The sequence below is a fragment of the Fopius arisanus genome, unplaced genomic scaffold (genome assembly GCF_000806365.1).
Source record: "Fopius arisanus strain USDA-PBARC FA_bdor unplaced genomic scaffold, ASM80636v1 scaffold00094, whole genome shotgun sequence".
Taxonomy (NCBI): Eukaryota; Metazoa; Arthropoda; class Insecta; order Hymenoptera; family Braconidae; genus Fopius; species Fopius arisanus.
In genome coordinates, this window is record NW_011887833.1 from 98,048 (window position 1) to 122,707 (window position 24,660).

A 24,660-nucleotide genomic window follows, 5' to 3' on the forward strand; every position below is an offset into this window, starting at 1 on the left:
CCGTTCTTTCTGTTTTTTTTTTTTTTTCATGTCAATAAGATCAATATATCAATACAATTATTTAACAGGAAACAGTGATAATTAACACACCTATTACCTTTTTTCCGTTTGAATACTGACTCATGCATGAAGGGACTATTTTAACTAGGTACAAACGTATATATAAATATGTAACTATATTGCTGTTCTTGTGTTATCTTTCATGTCTCATTTTTTTCACTCCACTAAAACTTTAGCAAATCAATCATAGGATATCTGAATGAAATGATCACAAGTTTAGAACGAGAGGAATTAATTGTGCATTGATTCTCAGAGTAAGTGATACCGTAAGAATTGGTCAATATGGAAAATATATTTGTTCTGCTAGTCACGTTTCACTATTCCACTTTTGAATGAAATCGTCCCCATATGTTTCTGTCATTTCATCATTTGATCAATAAATTCTGTACTGGTGTCTTTAGGACATACGGCACTCACGAATTACGACAGAATAATAGTTCAAATACGGTTATCGCTCAGACCATACGTAAGGTTTCTCTGTACATGTGTACAAATATATATTCATCGTATATTAATTATCTTCTCCGTATATACTACTATTCATTTTTTTCCCCTTTTTTTCTTAATTAGGCACATTGAACGCACAACAATCGTACAGTTAAAATACCTGAATCGCTAAATTCCAAATTCTCTATTTTCTAGCCAAATTAATGATGCATACGTGTCCGTTATCGATAAATATAGCTTCTTTTTTCTCACTCTGTTTTGATTTAATATATAAATGCGTAATTGCTGATTTTTATTTCACAACGTCGGCATTAGATTATATTCTTTTTAAAAAGTAGATCTTTGATTTAAGCATCTCCATGCGATACTAGCATTTGGCAAACTGATAGCCATCAAAAATAGGTCAATTCTTGAAATATACAATATCTTTTTTATTATGACAAAATTATTTTTGCTCTATAAGGTCACATCGGTATACTTTCTTAGGTGTTATTTCTCCTTAAGAGAATTATATCGGGTACAAAGCGGAGACATATTCAAAAATATCAATTTTCCATGTGATGTTTTATCAGAACCAATTTTTCCACACAAGCGGGGAAAAAAAAAATTACGCAAAATGATTCTGGTAGTTAACTTTGTACTTGTTAATAGCTAGTCTTCATTTTCTCACAACACCTTCATATTTAAAAGCCCAATTTTGCGTGGAGACCCATGTTTGCAATTTAAAATCTGTCACATTAATGAAAATGCATTGGGTGCTCAAAATCACATCTTCAACTCATGATTTTTAAAAAATAATCTTGTAAATATTTTCTGGTTCATGTCTTTGAAATCGTGGAAAAATACTGTATCGAATGGTTAAGGCACTCGTGCTTATCAAGAGCAATCGAAAAATGTGCTGGATAATTCCATTAAGAGACTAAGACGTATTAAAAAAAATTGGGCCAAGTTGATTTTTACCCTTATCCCAACGAAATCTGTAGAAAATAGTAAATAATGATCCTATGAAAGTGTCCTTTGATGGTTTGGGAATTCTCCCAATGACAAATTAATATTACATAATATTTACTTAGAAAAAAACACATGTATAACCCGTGCATACCTGCGTATATGCATATAACCAGTGAGTCCCTTTAGAAATCACAGTAATAAATATAAATTGTAGTATGTATATATATTATATATATATATATATACACATAATATATATTAATCGATTGTACAATATAATGTATCCCATAAAACTCGTCGAGCGCACTCCCACAATTGTCCACTAACATTTCATTTTGTACACTTAATATATATTATTTTTTTGTCTTTTCATTTTGTTTCACTTCTTATAGATTTCTTACATTGGAAAAACCTGTATTCCCGTTTTAAATTGATTTCATTTCTTAATGTCTTTGGCTAGTCAACTAAAATCACTCCTTCCGCTTTGAATTTTTAATTATAAGGGATTCTCTACTCACACCTCATTCATTTATCCTCTTCGTGTAATTTTTTTATCTTGTCTATAGCCCCTTTCTCCAGACTTATTGCTACATCCTGTAAAAAATTGATAATTTCATGTAATGCATTTTTATGAGTTTTTTTTTTTTATCAGTGGATATTAAATGTTTTTCTGAAGAAAGATAAATTTACCTGAATGGCGATTTGAAGTGGCGTTGCCTCTCCAGGTGTACAGTCAGTTCTAACGATACTAGCAGGCAGTAATCTTGGACATGGTTTTCCAGTGAAGAGCATAAATAGTGCATGGACGGTTCGGCGTTGAGTGAGCTCTGTATGACGGTGCTGATATCCACTTAAATGTCTTCGGTGCCTGGCGGTTGTTGGGAACCATCTTTCACAGAGTATGCAGTATCTCTTGTGTTTTATTGTTGCCTTTTCATGATAAGCCATTTTTGTAACAATATCGGCGAACGTCATCCCCTCGGTCTCCCTTTCTATAATCTCCCGAATTTTTTCGCTGACGCTCTCCTCAATTTTCTTCGGACTCTCCACATTAATTTCACTGCTCTCCTGCTTGGTGATAACGGGTGGAGACCTAGATGTTTCCCTCAAGCTCGGTTCAATGACAATACCCCCTTCAGGCACCAACACAGGCATCGCCTCCCTCATCCTCGTCTCCCTGCTATTCACATTCTCATGAGATCTCACACAATTAAATTTTTTATGGCTTCTGCTTCCTCCATCACTCGTTCGCATCCCCTCGGCCTTACTGGATGACTCTCGTCTCTCTTCTCGTCTCAACGATCCCGAGGTAGAAGGCGGCCTCATCCTCTTGGAGGTAGACTCACTGGATCCACTGTGACTTCTCTCCCTCTTCAGCTCCTTTGTACCATCACGACTAGATTTAGGCATCGTTTCCTTATTAGAAACCTTCTGACCATCCTTCCTCATTGAATTTTCCTTTCTCACCGAAGACGAACAGCTCCTGTCTTTTTTCAATCTCTCCCCATTCCTCGACCTCGATCCCTCGACCCTTGAAACATCCCCAGATGTTCCCACATCCTTCTGGAAGACACTCCTCTCTTTTCCACTCACAACTCGTTCCTCCTTCCCAGAAATTCTTGGAGACTCGAAAGCAGAGAACTGCTTCTTCTCGGCAGCAGTCTTCATCCTCGGAGCTGGACTGGACACCTCTTTGGAAGATGCTAAGTACCTTTTTAAGGTTTCCTTTGCAGCTAAAACTTCCTTAACCAGTAAGTCAGAGGAGCAGATAGTTTTAGCTTCACTCTGAATATTTTGTGATTCCATTTTATGAATGTCAGGGAGAAAACTCGGTCCAGGAGCATCCGATGGTGAAGACCCCTGCTGTTGATAATTCCAGAGATACTCTTCGTGCCCTTTGGATGGTGATGATTGTATCCCGGGTACTGGAACCTCCATAGATACCGAAGAGTTATCAACAATCTCGAGTTCTAGCTCGAATTGCGTTGGTATTGCATCAGACGAGTACAATCTCGCCATGTCACCATTTGCTATTCTTCTCTCACCTTCCAGAGGTGTTGGAATTTCAGATTCTGGTTGGGAGGTGTCTGAGGCCGCTGGGAGCATCTCTATCGTCGTTTGACTGTCGTCCGAGGACTCGAGTTTAATGACAGATTGATCTTCCGAGCTTTTTGTATCGGCTGTAGCATCAATGACACTCTCAGCCGTTGGTATCGGTGTCATTAGCTTTTGAGAATTTTTCTTCGAGGGTTTGTCACTAGAACTGATGCTCGGGTACTCGAATTCACTTCTGGTAGTATCCTCAGCGTGTACAATTAGTCGTGGCATTTTTTCGTTTAGAGGGGAATCTTTTAGCTTCGATATTATCGATGATATTTCGGATCTAGTGTTCAGACTTTCGTCTTGACTTGAAAAATCAATCAAGGGTCTGGTAAAATGCCTTCTAACTCTTCGTGGAAGATCCTCGCTTTCAGAGTCATTGATTTGACAACACTGCTGCTTCTCCGGGTCAGAGTAACGTCTTCTGCCCCTGCTGGAAGACCTGTCAGACTCGTCACGCCTCCTAGACGGCACAGAAGACGTTCTCTTAAATTTCCTCGAACTCCTCGAGTGCTCATCGGTTTTGAGTGACCTAGTCACTTCCTCCAGGATATGACCAGGAAGGTGAACCGTTCCCTGTTCTTTTGCTATTGAATCCAAGACCTTGAAGCGCTCCAGTTTCACCTCTGGCTGCCATCGAGAGCTACTGATTATTCCCTCAGCCCCATCTTTACTCAGCTCACACTTGAATTCTGATGTGGATGAGGCCCTTTTAATTATCACTTTAGGGATTTTCTCAGAAAGGCCAGTAATCGAATTTGTCGTTGTTTCAAGGTCAACTGGAGAAAATTTCGAGTCCCGAGACTCGGCCGATCGATGATGATTTGAAGATTTTTTCAAGCGTTTCGTCGATGACTCCAGAGGACTCCTTGGTCGTTTTCTCCTTGAAGAATCGGGAGATGGCGAGGACTTCCTCGACTCTTGCTTCTTTATTTTTAATTTTGGAATTTTGTCGAAGAGTTTATCAGGAAGTTCCGAAGGGTGGAGAGATGATTCCACTGAAATGCTCGATTCTGTGGCAGTCATGGGTATGATCGAATGATTATTGGGTTTATCGTGCAGTAACACAGTGTTTTTCTTATCTTGAGGGAGATGCGATTTCCTTATCTTCCTGATTTTTAATTTAGGAACATTGGTGAAGGACTCTGAGTCATTTCCTGACAATTCCATCGAAGCGTTCTCAAATGTCATTTTTGAGTGCTTGTCCTCGAGTTTGATTTTCATCTTTGGTACCTTGCACTCGATTATACCTAGGGCTTTTCGCATGTGAGGGCCTGGATCATTTCCAGTGGATTTCTCATCGAATTTAATTTTCACCTCGAAGACCTTCTGGTGTGTAGACTCATTGGTTTTCGGGAAAGAAAGTTCCACGGCATTTTCTTCTATTGTTGGTGTTCCAGGACGAGATCTAACGTTTCTTATTATCATCTTTGGTATCTTTGGGTGTGATGATGGCCTGTGTAAGGATACTGCACGACTGTCGAAACTCCTTTGAGCAGAAGTGTCAGAGGGAAATATTTGGGAGATCGAGGAGGATCTCGATGAGCAGTCAGTCTTTTTTATTATGAACTTTGGAATCTTATCGAAGGTGGTTGGACTTTTTGGTGGACTCTCACTCTGTATTCTCCCAGTAAATGTCAAATTCTTGTCTTCGTCATTTTTACCTCGAGTCAATTCCAATTTATGCTCTGACTTTGGAGAAAAATCCTCTGAATTTTTTGGACTTGGAATTTTTCCAGAGAAATTCAGGCCTTTACTGGTCCCGTCTGTTCCAATAGGCAAATCGAATCGACAAGGGGATGAGATATGAGGATCTGATGGAGCCTCTGGGCTCTGAATTTTTCCAGAGAAATTTAAAACATTGTCCTCATTCGGATTAATTCTCAAATCTTCTTCCAGAGTTCTTCGTATAGGTGATCCGTCTTGAGCGTTTGAGTCATCCTCACTCTCTGAAGTAATTCGTCCTGAGAATATTAAAATTTTTTCTCGCGCCTCGATTTTATCGTCAGGAGTTATCACCGGTGATTTTTCAATTGTCTCTGATTTGTCAATCAAGGCGCACAATGCGAGATTCTTTCGTACCTCTTTGAGATCAGTGGCATCTATAGCTTCTTGACTCGATGTTGACAAAAAATTAACTCCAGTGCTACTGCCCTCATCTGGTTTCGAGGCTGCATACTCGCTGCCAAATTGAGTTGAGCTGAGACTTTCGTCGAACATCGAAACTTCTGACTCCGTGGACATCTCAGGTGTATCAACCTGCAGAGTTTTACGCGTTGAAGTTACGAATGATTTTATTGAATTCACTGGAGGCACTTCCGGTTTTTCAAATTGATGCTCAGTCGTCTGAGAATCCTCAAATATTTCTCTTGACATTTTGCCTTGTGATTCTTTCTCTTCTCCTCTCATTTCAATGTCCTGTACCTCCTCGGAAATTTTATTAGTCATTTCAGTTCTTCTAAAGTCGCAAAATAATTGATTTAATGGTAGAAACTCAAATTTTGATTGGAAAGGCGGAATTTTCTCTCTGAAATTTTTCATTTCGTCGCTTGAAGCTCTCCTCGTAGGCACTTGCGATTTTCTAGTCGATGAAAAACTCGATGAATGTCCCTCGAATATTCCAACTGGTTTTGAAACACTTTCTTCATTAATTGTAGAATCCTCTTTCGTAATTTCAACAATTTTTTGTCGCTCCGATTTTACAATGCGGCGGCTTGGAAAAGCCAAATCCAATCCTTTGAGAATACTACTTTCAAAATTACTCTGGTGATTTTTTGGAAACAAAGCCTCCAGACTTGTTATGTCAGAAATTTTCTGTTCTTTAGGCAATTGAGGGTTTTCAGAACGAGAAATACCATCCTTTGGAGACTCAATTATTTTCACAACAATTTCTTCATTATTCTGAGACTTTTCTTTGATTTCTTCTCTGACAATTTCCCCAGCTTCGTTTTCAACTTCATCTTTCATTTCATCTCTCATATCAACAATAATCTCCTCCAATTGTTCAATTTTATCCTCTTTCTTGTCATTATTCTCCTCCAATGTTAAATTTATGCTTTGAGAGCGGATTACTGAGGATTTTTCGCATTGTCTAATTACGGGATTCCCCTCGGCATTCGTAATTATTTCTCGTTGCCACATTGGCAGTGGTTTAGGCTCTTTACAGCCCTCGGTATATGTCGTGGAGGATTCAAGACCACTGTCCGTTAAAATAGCTTGAGAATCTTGTTCAACATCAATGGTTGACGGGGGTTTAAAAAATTCTATCGCATCCTTGGGGTCTTTAGTCTCTTCATCACTCAATTCCGGCACTCCTCCACCGCTCCTCTCCTTGCATAAATCAATTTTATCCTCAACTATCTCTTCAAAATCATTCAATGGAGTGTCCTTTTGTTTATCCACCTCACAATTCGTTCTATCCACCATCTCAGGTGTAGGCAACACAATTCTCGAAAACAATTCCAACTCATCTCCATTAAATATTCTATTCTCAACACACTTGACGTTACTCGATACCACCTCGGTCCTTGAATCCTGACTCATAACCGAGAGATTATTTATCGATCCAACCATTAAACTATCAGTTCCCCGTTCTTTATCAGGGAGCAAATGGCTTTTTTTTATCGGTAAGTCATTAAAATCCTCTGCAGAATTTACTCTGTCAGGTTTCTTTCCTAAGAGAGCTCTATTAAAGTCCGATTTGCACGATCCAATCGAAACTTCATCGCTCTCTAATTCCGGAGGTCGTTCTCTCCATCTATCATATTTATTCGATCGATTAGTCCTCCACGACGAGTCCTCCAATCGTTTCCTCGATAAAGAATCCTTCGATCTCATGACATTGTACTCACTCCAGTATTTTCTTCTATCATCTTTATTTGGTGTCTCTTGTTTACGTTTTTGCAATCGTTTCCCATGATAATCTTTCATCCTCCTATCACTGAGAGAATTATCCCTCAAAAAATCACAAGATAATCCTTCTCGTTGTCTAGCTTCCATTATCAAAACTCTGTACGTGTACTTAGGATTAGGACTGTATTTTATTTTACCGTCTTTGGTCGTGTAAATAGGAACTGTATTAAGGTGCACCTCTGGGGACTCACTGCCGGGAGTTTTCGAATAGGGATTTCGAAATTTTTCACATTCTTCTAATCTCCGACTGAGAGCACGATCTTCTGTTAATGTTGAGGAGGTTCTGTCCTCAATGGGAATGTCATTGTGATTATCATTAGGAGCCACGTCGAAATTATCAAAATCCATGGCTGACGGATCAATGGAGAAATTCATTTTAGACCATAAATCGGTGGTCTGTGATGCATGGGATGGTCCTGGAGTTACCAGAGAGCTCAATAAAGATACATCACCTAATCTTGACTGCGATGATCTCGTCGCCATGTTCTCCAATTCATCGAAATCGGGGGCGAAATTCTCATAGTCCAAGGATTCTCTCCGACTTGGATTTTTCGATTTCAACATTTCCGCATCCTCAAAGATACTTTCCTCCTCTGTACCTTGACTGTCGCAAGTATTTGGTGTTTCTGTGGGAATTGATATCCCAGTGGATGTCTGGGAGTCATCATGAGAGGATACTGGACCCTCCGACAAGCTCACCTCACTAGTCTCTGATTTATTGAATGATTTTGGAAGAGGCGGAAGCTTTGGGAGCGGCTCCAGTCGAATTCTCTCCAAGTTTCGCTCTTCAGTCGATTTACGGTGGAATCTGTAGCTGTGGCCTCCACTGTATCTCCTTCGAATATTTTTCGATGATTTCTTTGGTCCCGTTGACTCAGGATTCGATATCCTTCTACGAGGAAATATTTTCTGTGGTCGATAATTTCCATTTTCAAATTCGGCAAAATAACTTTTCTTCGCGTCGCCTGCTGTTTCCACACATTTCAGTCGATTTTTTCTATCGTGTCTCGATACATTTATCTTTATTTCAATAGCATCTGCCTCTTCACTGGTCGAATTGCACAGTTTTTCGACATTTATGTTCGCCACGTGTATCTCAACGTCAGTGTCTTTATGGGTTCTTCGAAAACTTTGAATGACTTTGCAGGCATCGATATTTAGAGGTTCGATTTTTCGTATTATTTGATTTCTGTGAATTTCTGTCGGTGGCTCTTCGAAGGACTTTCCTGCGATAATTGATAAATCAACACCACAATTATCGAGATGTGACTTTGAGAGAGAAATTTCCCCCTCATTTGAATTTTTTTGAATATTCACACTCTCCAAAATGTTTAGTTTGTCTCTTCTATATTCGGCTAATGCGTTCAAACGATCTTTCACGTTTCTTTCCTCTCGTCTCCTCATGAACTCCTCAAATCCAGTGCTCTGCGAATCCTCAGAGGTGTCAAATATCGAACGAATGTATTTAGCCTTTTGAGGTGTATTCTTTTCTTGTTTATCTTCACTCAAGAGTTCAGTCTCGCGTAACGCTACTTCAATACTTGGATTTTCATTTGGCATGATTATCATATCATTAGCACCACTTGTTTCTACACATCCGTCCATTGACCCAACTTCCACCCAATCATTATGATCCTTTTCCTCGTCATCGGACGAGTCAAGATCATCCAAATTACTAATTGGCAAAACATTTTTGAGACCATCGATCGAAACTATTGAAAGTCTAGGGTCGTGCGAGTCCTCAGCTATTAAGGGCATCATGCAGGAGCTATCCAATGATATATTGCAGAGTTTATCGAGGTCATCTGTTGGCTGAAAGTCCTCGGTATCAATAATTGATGGACATTTCCCAGTGTCGATCTCATCAGTCGATAAAATACGACTGACTGGAGTACCTGGCACTGGATTACTATTTAATGAACCCACTGAACACTCGCCAACTTGAGTAATATCATTAGATGAGTCGGTTATCTCGTTTGAATTTTTTTTCTCCTTGTTCATTCCTACTAGGGGATCAGAAGATGGATAAAATTCTTGATCCTTATCAGATTTCTCAGGGTTACTCATCAAAGGCACTTCTGAACGATTTTCAAACTCCTCTGGATTCTTTGAGCCCGACAGAGATGACTCTGGAGATGATCTTCTGGCTATTTCAAAATTCTCAATTACCGCTGAATCCTTATCCGAACTCCCAACAAAATCAAAGTCCAGAGAATTGTGTGGACGTTTATCTGATAGTCTGTTAGTCTCAAGATTACTATAAGGATCGGTTTTCAGGGGTGAATGAGTGAAGCTGATTATTGGAGAATTCTGAACGACTTCTATAGGATTCGTTGATATCGAGAGATTTTCCACGGGACCTGAAGACTCTTCACTGTCGGAATGCACTGGAGTGTTCAAGGTCGTTGATATTGGAGTGCACTCTGACATCGGGAGATCTGGGAGGCTGATATCATCGGGATTGTGAGACTCTTCACTCGCGAAACTGTGTTGTTTCCTCAGGGAAGTTGTGAGAGAAGTGGTTAAGGACGGTGCCAGGGGAGTTGTTTCACTAATCTGAGTCTTTTGATTATTTTCATTGGTGTCGCGAGGTGGAGAACCATCTTGTGGCATCTCCTCAGATCTATTTCCATCGTTGGCCGCACTATTAGTTGTTAAATTGACAGGACTCCTCGAGGATGGTGAGAGCTCCATCGAGCCCACCTCGTCGATCACCCCAGATGCTTCCTCAAGTTCCTCGCTGGGACACTCTGGCTCCTTCGAGCAAACCCCAGTATCTTGCCCAAATAGAGTGATGGTCTCTCCGGTCTCCTGATTATCGTTGATAATTTCAATTGGTGCTGATGCTATTTGCTCGATACTCAGGGACGTCACGTCTCCATAAACAGTTCGAATAGTTGCAAGTTCAGAATCTTGTGGCAAATGATCGACGATATGAATAGTAGGAATATCACTGCTATCAGATTGAATGCACTGGACTATAGCTCCAGAGCTAGTTAAGTCTTCGATAGTCTTCAATTCGTCTGACGCAATGGTCTCCACCTCAGACGATTCCATTACAGTTGTCTCGATATTTGTGTTTGGGGTTGATTCAACTGGTGACGTATTTAACGCTGCCTGCTGCTCATTCTGATTCACATTTTGTATTGGACTTGTATTCATATTTATATTCTGATTGGAGCTCTGATTATGGAGGTGGGTTTCCTGGGGACTAGCCACCTTACTGCTATGACTCTGAGCATTAACTTCTCTCATGTTTCTCACAATCACTGAGCTCGGATTACTTGATACTTCCTGTGTGTTGCCATTTCCCTCTTCCTCCTCCGTCTCGTCCCAATTGGCGAGGAACTGTCGCACGTCTAATTGTGGTTTGTCAGTGAACTCCCGGGAATTTGCTAAGTCAGCTGTTGGTGCTGTTGTCGTTGACATCGTCTCAGTTCCTGATGTCATCGTTCTCGTGGGATCTATGCTGTCTACATCGACGATCATGCTATCGAAGTTATCGTTGGGATTGTCGGGCAGTCGATATTGCCCAGGGACATCGTTACGGAGATGACGAAGAGATTCGTCCCGTGGCATGGTGATCGATTGATCGGGATGCTTATACATGTTCTGATCCAGGGGATTCATCACATTTCCTGGAGGTTGCGGTGATGTTTCAGGGACTTCTGGATTTGGCGCCGGATTCACTGAATTATGCATCCCTGGATAGTGTCCGTGGGTGAATGAAGAGTTTATTAGACATCCATTTTGATCGAATTGTAGATTAATTGGTGGGACTGGAGCATTTGGACTAGTTGAAGGGATCTTTGGCTCCTGGAGGAAATTCTGACAATCTATATTTTGCTGGAGTCTCAATATCTCTCGATATCTCATAATCCATTCTTGATACTTCGGATGGGACTGGTATCCTGGCACTCTCGTTATTCCCCTGAGGTGATTCTCCAGGGAAAACCTCTGCATCGCAATTTTTTGCTGATAGACGTGAAATTTTTGGTAACTGCCATGCATTATGGAGGTATTCCCTGGGGGCTGTATCCTGTTTATTGCGTTCGCCTCTTGATATTCGCGGGGAAATTCTCGAGGTACATCTCTTGACATCGGTGTATTAAAGTAGGAATTCTGAAGAGGAGATGGAAGATTGGTTGTGCTGGTGGTTGGCATCGCCGGTTGATGATTTCCATTTTGATAATTCAATTTTCCATTGTACTTCTGGGGTATCTGCTGCTCTGGATACTTCATCATCTGTTGGTTTTGTTGATTGATCGATGATGACGTTCCACCTCGTCTCATGTAGTCCTTCACTGAATGCGGACATTTTTGACAATCACTCGGAAAATTGTAGCTCTGCATTGGATAGGTGGGATGAATTCCGGAGGAGTAATTCCTCGACATTTCCTTCCTGTATTTATAGTCGTAGGATCGACGATGCTCCAAGGAGCTCCCGGGGAAGGATGTGCCTGTATGTTCTTTACTCTCGGCGCAGTCTTTTCGCAAATTTATTTCAGGAACGTACCTTCGATTCTCCATTGGAAATGATGTTCTTTGGAGGTTTTCCCTGTAGGTCGAGTTGGTCTGATAGTGGTTGTATTTTTCCCAGTGTTGATAGGCCATTTGGGTGTCTGGATTGCAGCAAGGAAGTTTGCAGGGATAGGATTGTCTTCCTGGAGAGAGGGGAGCGACGGGAGAGACCTGGGAGGTGAGACCTCCTGTGTGGAGATTGGGATTGACTGTCAGGTTTGCATTGGAGTGGGTGACGGGTGTGGAGAAGGCCATCTGGGGGGTTCTGTGAGGGATTTCGGGATCGGGGAGGGGGAGAGGAGGATGCAAGGAGGGAGGATCGAGCAATGGAGGCCTAGAGGGGGTGCCATAATGTCCTGGGCAGTTGGAGAGAGGGTGATGAGCCCCTGGGGTTGATAAAGCGGTGCTTGTTGGACCTGCACCTGCATGATGGGCTGCGGTGGGATAATTGCGAGGGTAGTTGACCTCATTTCGCTGGTGTTTTAGAGTAGATTGTTGAGATGTTGAAAGGTTTATCCCGTCTGACGCCGGGGGGCTAATACTGGATATGAAGTGGTGAGACGACGGGGCATTTTGAGTGTGGGACGTTGTTGTGGTGCGTCCTGGCTGAGGGGGGTTATACTGATGCCAATCTGGCATATTCCCGCTGTAGCTCATTGTACATTATTTTTTTTTGAGATTTATCGGAGAGTGACGCACGTTTTCTGGCGTTTTTTAAAATGATTCTCGTGAGGAGTTAAACGCGCTGTGCCATTAGTCTCGCAGGACACTCCATGGCCTAAACAGAAAATTTCCCAATTTTCAGGTGAGTGCAGGCTTTTTCGGGGCTCTCAGAAATTCAAGTGCATCGTGTATTTTCGTTCCAAGTGTCGACGGTACAAATTTTTTATTTATCCCGCGAGGATTCCTGAGGTTTTTTTTTTATATTGTTTGATGACGTAATGCAGTCAGGATAAAAACCATAGTTCAAACATAGCCAATTAGAATTTCAAGCCCATTCGATTGACAATCGACACAATTTGTCCTTCCAAATTATTCCAAAAATATGTTATACAATTTGAAAGGACACTGCATACGATAACGCTGCAACGGTTTATGAGATTGCAAATGAAGGTCAGAACAGTGGTAGTGTCAAGATAATTGACTCCAAACGGTTATCACTCAAATTTTCCTGATAAAAAAAAAATAGAAATCCAGTCCAATTCAAATAAAAATGGAAAAAAAAAACAATCCTATCGAACATTAATTATTGAATGATTTGTGGAGTCTAACGAGTGTAATCTCGTAGTAAGGTAGCTTAATAATCACCAATAAATGTGTGTATAAATATGGTGACTTTATCGCGCTGATAAGGGAGCTAGGGTGCACACAGAAAGCCTTGAGATAAGTGAAATTTGTCACTGCAGTGGGGAAAAAAAATGGTTAATTTCGATTACACGATAATAATATTCATCCCCATCGTCAATTGGTTTCTCGTTGCACCCACTTGAAAAATCTTCGATCATTAAATAAAAAATCCACAACAAATCCACGATATTACAAAATCATCACAAAATTTTCCTCAACAACGCAGTACTCATGCAAAACAATCTCGTAAAAACATTCGATAACATAAACATCGTGCCTTATGTGGCATATTCGCAAGTCCCCTACGTCCGATAAAATATTAACTTCCTCAACGAAAAGAAAAAAAAAACACGTGAAGATGGCATAAAAACTCAAGTATTAAGCCAGCAGATAAACTCGACATCGGGGACGACACGTACCTCGACAAAATCCCGAAGAGCCACTAAATCTCGTTTGATCGACAAGTGCAATAATCATGGGAGGTAGCAAAAATTGCTGAAAAAAAAAACCTGGTAGTGACATTAACGAGTGAAAAATCAAATAAAATAGAATAGAGTGGTATGGAAGAAGTGATTATGATTGACACGGCATGACATATTTCCCGGTGAGCTACGTGGTAACGCGGATGACACGACTTAAATAATACTCTCTGTAACCATGCACAAATTTTTCTTGCCATCATTATTTCTCCGGATTCGCCAGTGTACTCATCGTTTCACCGTCCAGCTATTCCGTTAAAACACAGCCGGTGTTACTCCACCATCACTAAATACAACAACTACAATAACCAGAAGCAAAAATAACACACCAGACCATTTTAATTTGGCTGAACAATTTGTTATTCTCACCTGCACAACGTTACAACTTCACAACATGCACGCCATTTTGATCCGACTGTACATACATAGTACATATGTATAATTGAACCAATCAACCGCCCTCTGGTGGTCGACATATGGTTATGGATTATATCAACAATGAGACATTATTATTTTGTAGGCACAGGTGTTAAGGAAATTTAGGAATTGGGAAATACCGTACAAGGAATTGTGTTAACGATTGTGGCTGAGCGAGCACACGTTCTCAACACGACTGCCGTCCAATTGTACTTCTCTTGGATTTTTAACGCAATAATCTCGACTCCTCTTCAACGCATGCGTACAGAACCATTTAAAAATGGCATGTGCTGTTTACTTTTGGTTAGGAGAGGTGTGAAATTACTCCGAAAATTCATTACTCAGGGTTAACCAGTCGCCAATCTTATCAAATCTTGCACAGTATGTTATGTTGAAATAATTTCCATCTATTAAAAAAAAATTTTCTGAGTGCAATTATTTCTCACAGGTATGCAATGGAGGCTCAAGAAGTTTACAATATACCAATAACTGAACTTGTAACAGCTCCATTCAGTATTGAATGGTCTGAGGACAATCAGATATCTCTGTTAACCGAGCGAGGAGTTCACATATTCGTAAGTGCATCATCCGAGATACCCTTCATCTCAGATTTTCATTGAAAATTCAGTGGGACCGATTATTTGCTTATTGAGCTGAACATTAATTTTTTCCCCGTCTTCAGGAGTTGCAACCAAATCCATTATGCCCCACACCAACTCCAAAATTCCGGAGATCTTTTTTATGGGCCACTGACTACCTGCCAACAGCGATATTTTCGCCAATAGTAGAAACCGTTGCCAATAACTGTCAAAGAGAAGACATGTACTCATTGCTCCTCGAAGAAGCCATCACGCCGCATTTTCCAGAAAGAACTGAACACGTTCCCCGGATAATCCAAGTGGCATGGTCCCCAGTGAAGCTGGTAGATCCCTCAAAATGTCTCCTCGCTACCATCACTTCAGCAGGTGCCATCGACACCACCTTCAAGGTGGGAGCAAACTGGTTCTCGGTCTCGAACCTCTCTCAAATATGGTTTGAGATAATCAAAGAGGAGTTGGACTTCAGCGTGGAGACCTGCAACCCTGAGGAAATCACTGGGGACATGTTCAAATCGAATTTGAGACGTCTCCAGGGGACGTCAGTAACCTGGAGTGAACTTTATAAAGACTCTCAAGGCACATTCTCCTACCTGACAACAGCCTGGCGCAGCTCTGAACTCGTCATCTGGAGAATAAATAAAATAACAGAACTTTCTATGAGCGTCACACCAATAATGGTCTACAGAAAAAAATTCCACGGGCACACGAGGATCTCAAAAATTCTCTGGATAACCTTGAAACCTAAACAACATTTAGCTGTCATTGGATTCTTCGACGGACGACTTTACGGTCTCCCAGTGAATGACCATGAAAACGAATTAAGTGATGGTTTAATTATCAAATACGAAGAACAGCCTGACAGAATGCCAATCAACTTCATCACCACAAGAGCGAAAACCACTGGAGGAAGGATCATTGCATTTAATAAAAATATTCATTTTATCCTCATTGATATCAACGAAGAAGGAAATATCGTTGAGAAAAAATACTTGAAGTTGCCGGGATTTTGTATCTCAGGTATTTTGCTTCTAAATAATTCAGAGGCAATGGTATCGACCCAGAACGGCAGTCTTCACCACATAAACCTGGACTCCACCCCACTAAAAAGAACTTTAATAGGTCATGACATGAAATACGTGAGGACTCAGTATCTGGGACTGGCCAGATCTCTCAGTGGTGCGACTTTCGTCAACGTCACAAGCCCCAGCACAGCCTACGATCACTTGTGCAACCGAGAGCCCAGCAATCTACAGTTCTTCATCCTTAAATCCCCAGAGTTCGATCCCCTATGCAGACTAGAAAAAAGTGAATCGAACCTCCACGCCTATTGGGACTGTCTCGAAATGATAAGGATAAAGTCAGCAAAGGCAGATGCTGACAATCAATACCCCAAAATCCCACAGGAGCTCGACCAGTCGTTATCAATTCACCAGCTGCGCATCATAATGTGGCTGACGTTGATAACTGAAGTCGTTAAGAAAAAAAAGTTGATTAGAAAAATTGATAATGTGGTGGGAGAGATTTCTGAGGCCCAGCCCCTGATTTTTGTTTACACACTCTCGGAGCATATGATTAAATTGGCAAAGAAGAAAGTACTGAGTGACAATCAACGTTTGAGTATTCATTTTTTGAGGCTTTATCTGGAGGTTTTTCTCGCTGGAGAGGAGGATGAAAGTAATCAAAATAATAAAGCGATAAGACATGCCAAGGATGCGATGGATGTGACGTCCAATATGGAGCTCATTGAGACTGAAACATGTAATTTGTGTGGGGAGATTGTCACGGAACTCCCCTGGAATATCTCCAGCTGTCCCAGGGGACATCAGCTGCCTCGTTGTGCTCTCACACTCTTGCAGATCACTTCGCTGAAATACAGGAGTTGCCCAGTCTGTGGGAGGATATTTCATCCTACGTTGGACGATGAGTACGAGGAGATAAAGTGTCTTTACTGTGATGTTCCTGTGATTTTTGATGCCAGAGTTCTGGGCATTTATGATGAGGTGGAAAAAAGTAAAAATCTATCGGCTAGACCTATCTGGGATATTCCAATTTATAAGAGATTTGAGGGGGAGACTGGGGAAAAGGAGAAAGGGAATGAGGGGAGGCAAGAGGGTGTGAGATTGAAAAAAAAAATAGTGGAGACACCGCAGCCTCTTGTTATCAATGATAAGGACCAGGGGGGCCTCAAAAAGGCCGGGGAGGATGTACAAATGGCTGAATAAACAATTTTTCTAGTTGCCCACTATTTTTCCGTGTTTGGCAATTTCTTTGTCCTTTTAGAAATATTTTTTATAATCAAGACCATCAAAATAGTTTTTCAAATTGATTGATTTCCTTCGTAAACGTAAATATGAGGATGGCGTTCAATTAAATCGATGTCTTTCTCCAATTGATTCAAGTCTTTTTCCATTTTTGCTTTTCTCTTGGCCTTCGGCGGAGTGTCGGTGAGGAAGGGGAGAACCTGGAATTCGTGCATCAGCTCTTCGAATTTCTTTTTCATTCCCTATCACAGATTATTAATTGCATTTAATATTGTTTATAAATTATGAGAGCAATAACAGAATAATTTAATTATATTTACATATAGGAGGTCAACTCGTTCTTCGTCAGTGACATATCGACACATTTCTTGTTTTGTCTTTTTATTTCGAGAAGCTGCAATTGCATCGGCCGTACGCACCGTAGATTCAGAATGGTCTGAAGGTTGAGAAGCATTTTCTCGGCTTCTCAAAGTCTCGGACTCCCCGCCCTCCTCTTCCCCCGTCCCCCCTTCAGATCCAGGCAATAATTTTCTATTTTTCGAATCGACTTTTTTTATTGTTGAACGTTTCACTTCCTCTCTTCCTAGTAATGATTTTTTTCCCATCGATTCTTTCAAATTCTAAAAGAGATAAAAAGTCAAATTGATAATCGTGATCATGAAAAAACATGATCTTTGGGAATGCAAATAAAGGAGTAATCAGGGCATCAATGGTTTTTAATCGAATTCAGTCGATAGTAATCATCGAATTGAATAATTCATTGCCCCTGTTTTTTTTTTCATTCGAGAGATTTTTTCCCGAGATTGATCCTTCAAGATAAAAAAAAATACTTCTGGAATTTCTGAAATTCTTTTCGACTGCATAAACGGATTTATGAGACGATGTGATTACCTTTCGATCTCGATAGAGCGGATAAAGTCCGCTAGGAATTAATGGATGAGCATTGCCTCGTCTGTCGTCAATATAATATACTCTAGGAATTCGAGGTTGTAGTTTTTTTGCATTATTGATATTTCGTTTCGCGAAATTTCGAGAGGGAGATTTGTCTTTCTCTCCATCTCCAGTTCCCTCGTTCGATTTTTTTGTCACTTTCTCCCACGCAGGTAATTTGTGCTGGTAATTAGGAATATGATAATGTTTGTGCTTTACGTCCCTCTTCACCTCGATTCTTGAATTCTTTTTCAAAAATTCACTTGGGGATGGGAGTCGGATGCTGGGAACTCCCAAGGTTTTGTGAGAACTTTTTCCTTCTTTTGATGCGCTTTTTACCGAGTTTCGAAATTTAGAGATGTATCTAAAAAAAAAATTATAAAATTATTCATGCTGTGATAATCATAGGCAGCTTGAATATTTTTATAAACCATAAATTAGGATTTTTTTTACCTAGCAGGGGGATTGTATTGCACCGAAGGCTTTTCTATCAACCCCGTGATAGTCTCTTCATGGTCAAACGCCATTTTTTCCACTTTTCACCTTCCAGAATCCCTAAGAACTCGAAAAATAATCACAACACTTTTTTCTCCCTGGATAATCCATCGAGATATTAAATCAATATTCTGTAGGAAATTCTCATTAAAACGCGTCGCCTTGGCAACGACTTTGAATGTTCCTTCATTATTTAAAACTTTGAATTTCCACCTCATGGTGGCAGTAAAGTTCTCGTGTGGCGTCATATGGTTTAGTGAATCCTCTCTGGGCTCAACCGTGATTTCTTTCTGCCCCAGCAAATAATTAAGGATTTTTAACCGATGCTGACAATATTTTGAAAGACTGGAACTGGTGGTTTTAACAAGTCTCGGCAAGTTCATATCTCATTACTCCTACCATTATCACGAATAACAATTTTATTGTCTTCTTGACCTGAGCCAATCTCAAAGGGGAAGTGTTTATATGTGGTGAAATGTTTATCAGAAATTATTGGAAAAAAAACTCAATCGCGAAGACAGTAATAACTCAAAAAAATTAAGACTCCCATAAATCACGAATTCTCCTTAAAAGTAAAACAGCAACAAGGAAATGTCGAATGAACAAATTGAATTTGCTCGAAAATTGTATTATCGGCTGAATTAATCAATCATGTCAGCACCAAAACCAAAGGAGCTGTTCCTAGCGTCTTCATTGCGTGACGGTCTCGAAGATAACAACATCAATCAAGTGACGACTCTCCTGGAGCACAAGGAGGCTGATCCCAATATTTTACTCCCTATGCATGGTATATCCCCTTTTCATCTGGTAATTGGTAATGAATCCGAGACTTTTGCTGAGGAAGTGACTCGTCTCTTCCTTCGACATGGAGGTGATCCCAATGTGAGATCAATTGATGGCATGACTCCAGTGCACGTGGCTGCTGCTTGGGGAAGAATAAAAGTCCTAGAATTGCTTTTAGCTAATGGAGGAGATCCTTTGGCTCTCGACGACGAGGGTCGAAGCCCCTTTCACTACGCCTTTGACGGTTCTTATTATCAAGCCATCGTTTTATTAGGACAATATTGCACAAAAGTTCAAGAAGAAGAAGAAGAAGAAGAGAGCAGCGAATTGGACAAACCACAGATCCAAATAAAATTGGAGAAAATACTTGTAAATCGGGGAGACGTTGTTGCTGAATACGTCCCCTCGGAGATCGATTTAACTGAGGATTCAATCACCACGGGCGCAATTAATACAGCTGCGCAAACTTTGGAGGGGACGTTTTCCGAGGGTTCAGAGTCGAGGTCAGCATCCCATGGGGATCCACCATCTCTCCATAGTGATAATATAACGCTCAGGAGGTATCAGACATGCAGGGGTAAAAAGATGTCTCCGATGATTGGGCAAGAGTTGCTGGGGCTTGATAAAGAGAGGAGTGCTGCTGAGGAGAAAATCCTCATCGGACAAATCATTCACAGACTCTCTGATTCGTTCAACAAAGCTGAGAAAGAGAACTTCAATTTGAAGGAGAAGGAGAGTATTAGCAATGGTGGGAAGAAAAAATTTTGCAGTCTTCTGCCGAAACCCAAGTACTTCAAGAAAAATCTAGAAACACCAAAGAAGGAGATAATTTTTCCAGCGCATTTGGATAATTCAATCATCAGTACTTCTCCTAATTTCAGAATTGGAGGGCTGACAATGGACACTACACCCACCCAAAGAGAGAATATGAAATTTAGGAATAATTACACCCCTAAGAATTTTTACAGTCCTTCCATCAGAGCGACTTCTGTTACTCCTCAAGTCAAAAGTGCGAGCTCCACTCCCAAGAAAAGTATCTCAGCATCGAGAGGTCAACGAGTCGGCAAGAGAGTCAACGAGAAAATTAATAAAACTCCTCTCAATAAGACTTATAAAAAAAGTGATGTGTTGGAGTTTTCACCAGAGGTTGAGAAAAATTTGAAAATGGTTAATAGAAGACTGCTGTCTAAAGAATTTGCCAAAAGATTGGAGAAATCATTTGATGATGATGATATTGAAGATAAGATTGAAGATTTGAAGGGGAAGAATTGCAATGAAATAAATAATGCAAAGTATTCGACGACTCCTTCGCTTAATAATAACATTGAGGTGAAGAATGCAATTAGAAATGACGTAATGATTAAATCGTGCAATAGTCCTTTAAAAAAATTGAATGATAAAAATGACAACAATATAATTAGATCTCCGGTGACTCCTACAATGAAGAAGAGACAAGGAAAAATTAATCAGAATATTCCGGTGAAGTGTGAGGGCAGCAAGTTACTCTTTGAAAGTCCGGGGTCATCAAACCCAAGGTCGTTGACCTCTTCACCGAAGAGAGAGAGCACGAGTGAGGAAAAAAAACTTTTGAATGAAATCGATGAGATTTATCGGGAAAAGGGGAGAACACCACGGGCTTCAGTCTCAGGAATGACAAATGACTCATTGAATGAAGCGAGTCTGAATTCCGAAAATACGTCGTCGACGATGGATACCACTTTTTCGCCAAACGTTAAGAAATTTTCTGAAAGGGATTCTCCGGGTGTGACGAAGGATTCGGAGAATTTTTCTGCTTTCAGAACCCCTTTGAGATCCACGATGAGCTCCAGGTGCAGCACCGAGACATTCTTCAGTGTTGATGAGGAGTACGCTTACGTTGATCCAGAAAAAAATGTCGCCTTCCTCGAACGTCGATTAAGAGTACTCCCACCCAGGTAATTAAAAATTTTTATTATCGGAAAAAAATTGGTTATCGGTGAGATAAACCAGTCAATAATCTCGTGTCTTTTTCTTTCCAGTAAATGCGAAGATATGAATAATGTCGTAGATGAATCTACGTGGATCGACATGTTTCGTAAGTCTTGAGAATATAAATTTTAAAAACCCCACGAGCCTTAATTTTTTCTTAGAATTTATAAATTAAATTTCACCCATGACAGAAGGAATGTCGATGGAATCAACATCAAGTGTTCCCGCCTCCATCGGCCGCCACAGCACAATATCAGTCGATCACTACTCCCTTAGATATCGTCTGATAGCACTGGGGGAAGTTCCTGGACCCATAACCGATACAACTTTCAATGTTTATCTCAAACGTCTACGAGTATTAGAGAGGACCAGTAAAACTTGTGAAAAAGAACTAGTCCCCCGTGGTATTGAGCCCCCACTCCAGATTAGTTTGCCAAAAAATTTCTCGAAGGAACTGCTGTCAGTGGATTGGACAAAAGACCATCAGAAGTACAAAGAAATAGAGCACGATGCGTTCAAAGAGTACGAGAGACCTTCGGCAGGGAGGAATTACCGAGGAGGCATTGCTAAAGTTTCCTTTAATTACCTCCTATTAGATCCCAGAGTGACTAATGATCTTCCAAGGACTGGAAATTCTCTATCGTTAGCAGAACGTTGGAAAATTTTTCTGGAGGCAATTTTCTACGTTGGCAAAGGAAAATCTGCAAGGCCTGCTGCGCATCTTTACGAGGCTTTTGACTTGTGGACTGGAAAAAAACGCAATAATCAGCCTAATGATAAGCTGAAGAGAATCATGGAGATCTGGAAGAGTGGACAGGGGGTCGTTTCTCTACAGGTTTTTTCGAATTCAATGCAGGAGGAGGCCTTCACCAGGGAAGCTGCAATGATCGATGCTCTTGGATCTACGAATTTGAGTAATTGTTTGAGAGGTCAGTATTATGGAATTGTTTCTACTATGAATATGGCGGAGAAAAAAATGTTGGGAAAGTTTCTGCTGTATAATGCAATGCAGATTTTCATGCATGAGGGCGAGCGACAGTTATTTCCCAGGAATGTGGAATAATGTTATTTTGTTGTCGAGTATATCGACTTGAATTTTTTTTCTTCGTAGAGTAAATGATTACGGATCTTGGAGTTGAGAAGTTTCGATTGTGATTTAGACTAGGCTGTAAGATAATTCCTAGGAGATATATTTTCTGAGTTATATATTCAGGGAGTGAGAGAAAATTCACGAAATTACATTTTTACTGGAAATATTGTAAATAATTGAAATGATTATTGTGTAAAGTTGATTAAATGACGACTGATCTCAAGGACAATAAAGAATATATATGCTCAATTAATCTTACCAGTGTTTATTTATTTCACAACAACTTGTAAACAATTGCTTGGTGATCTTAATAAATATCTGAAATACCAATGTTCATATGAGTTTATAAATAAGGCCTGTCAGGCTGGGTTTTCTTCGCCCTTTTATCTCTCGCCCTCGGAAACCAGATGTGTTTTGTGGTGTGAGTTTTCCTTGCCATCTCCTCAGCAATAACCTGAACTTTTTTCTGTGGGCTCCACACCTTGTAAGACTCTTCTTCAGAAATTTTTAGTACTGATTCCGGAGGTTTTTCGATCTCAGGCAGAGGCTTGGAACATTCATAAGGGAATTTTGGCTCCGGGTGCCAGCAAATTGCCATGTTATCAATAAAAAATACGAGTTCTTTGGGCTTGCCACTGTAATTGACCCTCGAATTACCGAAAGTACCAATGGACCTCCACAGAAAACTCCTGGAAAACATCTGCAAGTACAGTATAATTATTAAAAATCAATAACTGATATTTAACAGCGTTCAATTTATAAAAATAAGTCATCTTCACCTTCACCTTGCAAATATATCACCGGAATTTTACTGGACAATCATTATTTCACTTAGTATTTTTCCGTACAGTAGGTGCAGTATCAATATTTTTAGGTTGGAAGTTATTATCATATGTTTGACTGTGAAGATGGTATTAGGTCACATCGATAGATGGCAGATGAACCCCGAAAAGAGAAAAATACCCGGTTTCCCGAATTTTTAATTAATTTTATACTCAGCATCAATGAAAAACTGAAATATTTAAATATTGCAATTGAAAAAATGATTCACCAACAGAAAAGATTCACCGCATAATCAAATGATTTTTTTTACGTCCATTAATTTAATAGTCCGACCGCAATGACGATATTATGATAAATAAAGGTCATAGAAGAACCTTTACAAAAGTATGATTGAACCCCGGGAATATGTGAAAGCATATTTTTTACGTATGTGCAATATTTACTGGAGAAATAAAAAAAAAACAGAGATCGAGGGTGTCGCATTATTATTAATAATGGACAGACTTAATGGTAAGTGGTACAAGGACATTAGATCCCACATGAGATCACATGCGTGCGACGGATGCTGGAATGTCGCAGATAAATGCACATTTTGCGTTGACATAAAATTAATGGGTTCAGAGCGTTCAGAGCAAGTGGATGTACTAATGCCTGACAATGAGAGAAAGTTCGAGAGAACGAGTTGGAGTTTTCGAGGTGCGCTAAAAGTACAATAGAATGGAATCATGTTACACTTTTCTCCAAAATTTCATAGAAAAATCACAATTTCCCAGGATTAATCGTACAATTTTTTATTCATGCACGGCTGAGTATTCAAATGCTCCAACGCTCATTATTATATTATTATAATTAATATCCGATGACACATTCAAATTTCAAATTTAATCTCCGCAAGTTGCGAGCGGAAACGAGTTATTTTCCGTTTGTTCCGGCGCTTGGAGAGAATTTTCCTGTTTTCTCAATGAAACGACCTTTATTAAAATTTATTAAATTTGTCCTCTAACGGATAAAAATAATGGCTACTTTATTGTCTCTATTGCGATGGGAATTTATCCCGCAATGTATTTACCAGAATTTACCATTAGAAACAAAATATAATGTTTCATGGCTAAAAAAATTCTCTCCACAAAGACGGAAACCGATGAAGATAAGCTAAATAATGGTGTAAAAAAGTGAAACAGTTATATCGACTCTCACAATATATTTTGCTCACCGATTACAGTTACGCAATAATTCCCACGCGTTTGAGAACGATAGTTGTTTAATCTTTACCAACAATCTCAATGTATACAAACGCGACAACAATTTTCCCGGGTACTTCATTCACTCGAAATACCTTTTAAAACGGAATTATTCCATCAATGGCATCCCCTATTCCCATGCCGAATTTATCCCAAGCTTTTTTTACTCCCTCAATTTTTTCCATTTAATACCCACAAGTTGAAGAACAATTCCTCGTACGTAACGCCTGCACGTCACTTGCTCCTTTCGACATTAACTTGCAAATCTTTCTTTTT

The 24,660-nt window shown here is 40.1% G+C and overlaps 5 protein-coding genes across 7 annotated transcripts; 2 read left to right on the forward strand and 3 right to left on the reverse strand.

Moving 5' to 3' along the window:
• Positions 1-12: 12 nt before the first annotated feature.
• Positions 13-14,274, reverse strand: LOC105270741 (uncharacterized). Of its 2 annotated transcripts, none has more exons than XM_011311868.1 (3): positions 14,187-14,274; positions 2,149-12,769; positions 13-2,052 (listed from the first exon to the last, which is right to left on the reverse strand). In XM_011311868.1, the coding sequence occupies exons 2-3, from the start codon at positions 12,646-12,648 to the stop codon at positions 1,984-1,986; spliced, it is 10,569 nt and encodes a 3,522-aa protein (XP_011310170.1). In that variant the 5' UTR covers positions 12,649-12,769; positions 14,187-14,274; the 3' UTR covers positions 13-1,983. The 2 variants fall into 2 exon arrangements, with proteins under 2 accessions (XP_011310170.1, XP_011310168.1); XM_011311866.1 differs by having other exon boundaries at positions 14,015-14,230.
• Positions 14,275-14,334: 60 nt separating this feature from the next.
• LOC105270746 (uncharacterized) lies at positions 14,335-17,078 on the forward strand. The gene is made up of 3 exons (XM_011311873.1): positions 14,335-14,615; positions 14,683-14,809; positions 14,917-17,078. The coding sequence occupies exons 2-3, from the start codon at positions 14,690-14,692 to the stop codon at positions 17,053-17,055; spliced, it is 2,259 nt and encodes a 752-aa protein (XP_011310175.1). The 5' UTR covers positions 14,335-14,615; positions 14,683-14,689; the 3' UTR covers positions 17,056-17,078.
• LOC105270745 (enkurin) lies at positions 17,056-18,565 on the reverse strand. The gene is made up of 4 exons (XM_011311872.1): positions 18,478-18,565; positions 17,986-18,388; positions 17,415-17,714; positions 17,056-17,336 (listed from the first exon to the last, which is right to left on the reverse strand). Exons 1-4 carry the CDS (start codon positions 18,549-18,551, stop codon positions 17,151-17,153), a joined length of 963 nt encoding a protein of 320 aa, XP_011310174.1. The 5' UTR covers positions 18,552-18,565; the 3' UTR covers positions 17,056-17,150.
• A 579-nt stretch (positions 18,566-19,144) lies between these two features.
• LOC105270744 (uncharacterized) lies at positions 19,145-22,613 on the forward strand. 2 transcript variants are annotated; one of them, XM_011311870.1, is made up of 3 exons: positions 19,145-21,236; positions 21,321-21,376; positions 21,462-22,613. In XM_011311870.1, exons 1-3 carry the CDS (start codon positions 19,171-19,173, stop codon positions 22,331-22,333), a joined length of 2,994 nt encoding a protein of 997 aa, XP_011310172.1. In that variant the 5' UTR covers positions 19,145-19,170; the 3' UTR covers positions 22,334-22,613. The 2 variants fall into 2 exon arrangements, with proteins under 2 accessions (XP_011310172.1, XP_011310173.1); XM_011311871.1 differs by having other exon boundaries at positions 21,465-22,613.
• On the reverse strand, positions 22,610-23,268 carry mRpL42 (mitochondrial ribosomal protein L42). Its single transcript, XM_011311869.1, has 2 exons — positions 23,140-23,268; positions 22,610-23,060 (listed from the first exon to the last, which is right to left on the reverse strand). Exon 2 carries the CDS (start codon positions 23,058-23,060, stop codon positions 22,704-22,706), a length of 357 nt encoding a protein of 118 aa, XP_011310171.1. The 5' UTR covers positions 23,140-23,268; the 3' UTR covers positions 22,610-22,703.
• Between the last annotated feature and the right edge of the window lie 1,392 nt (positions 23,269-24,660).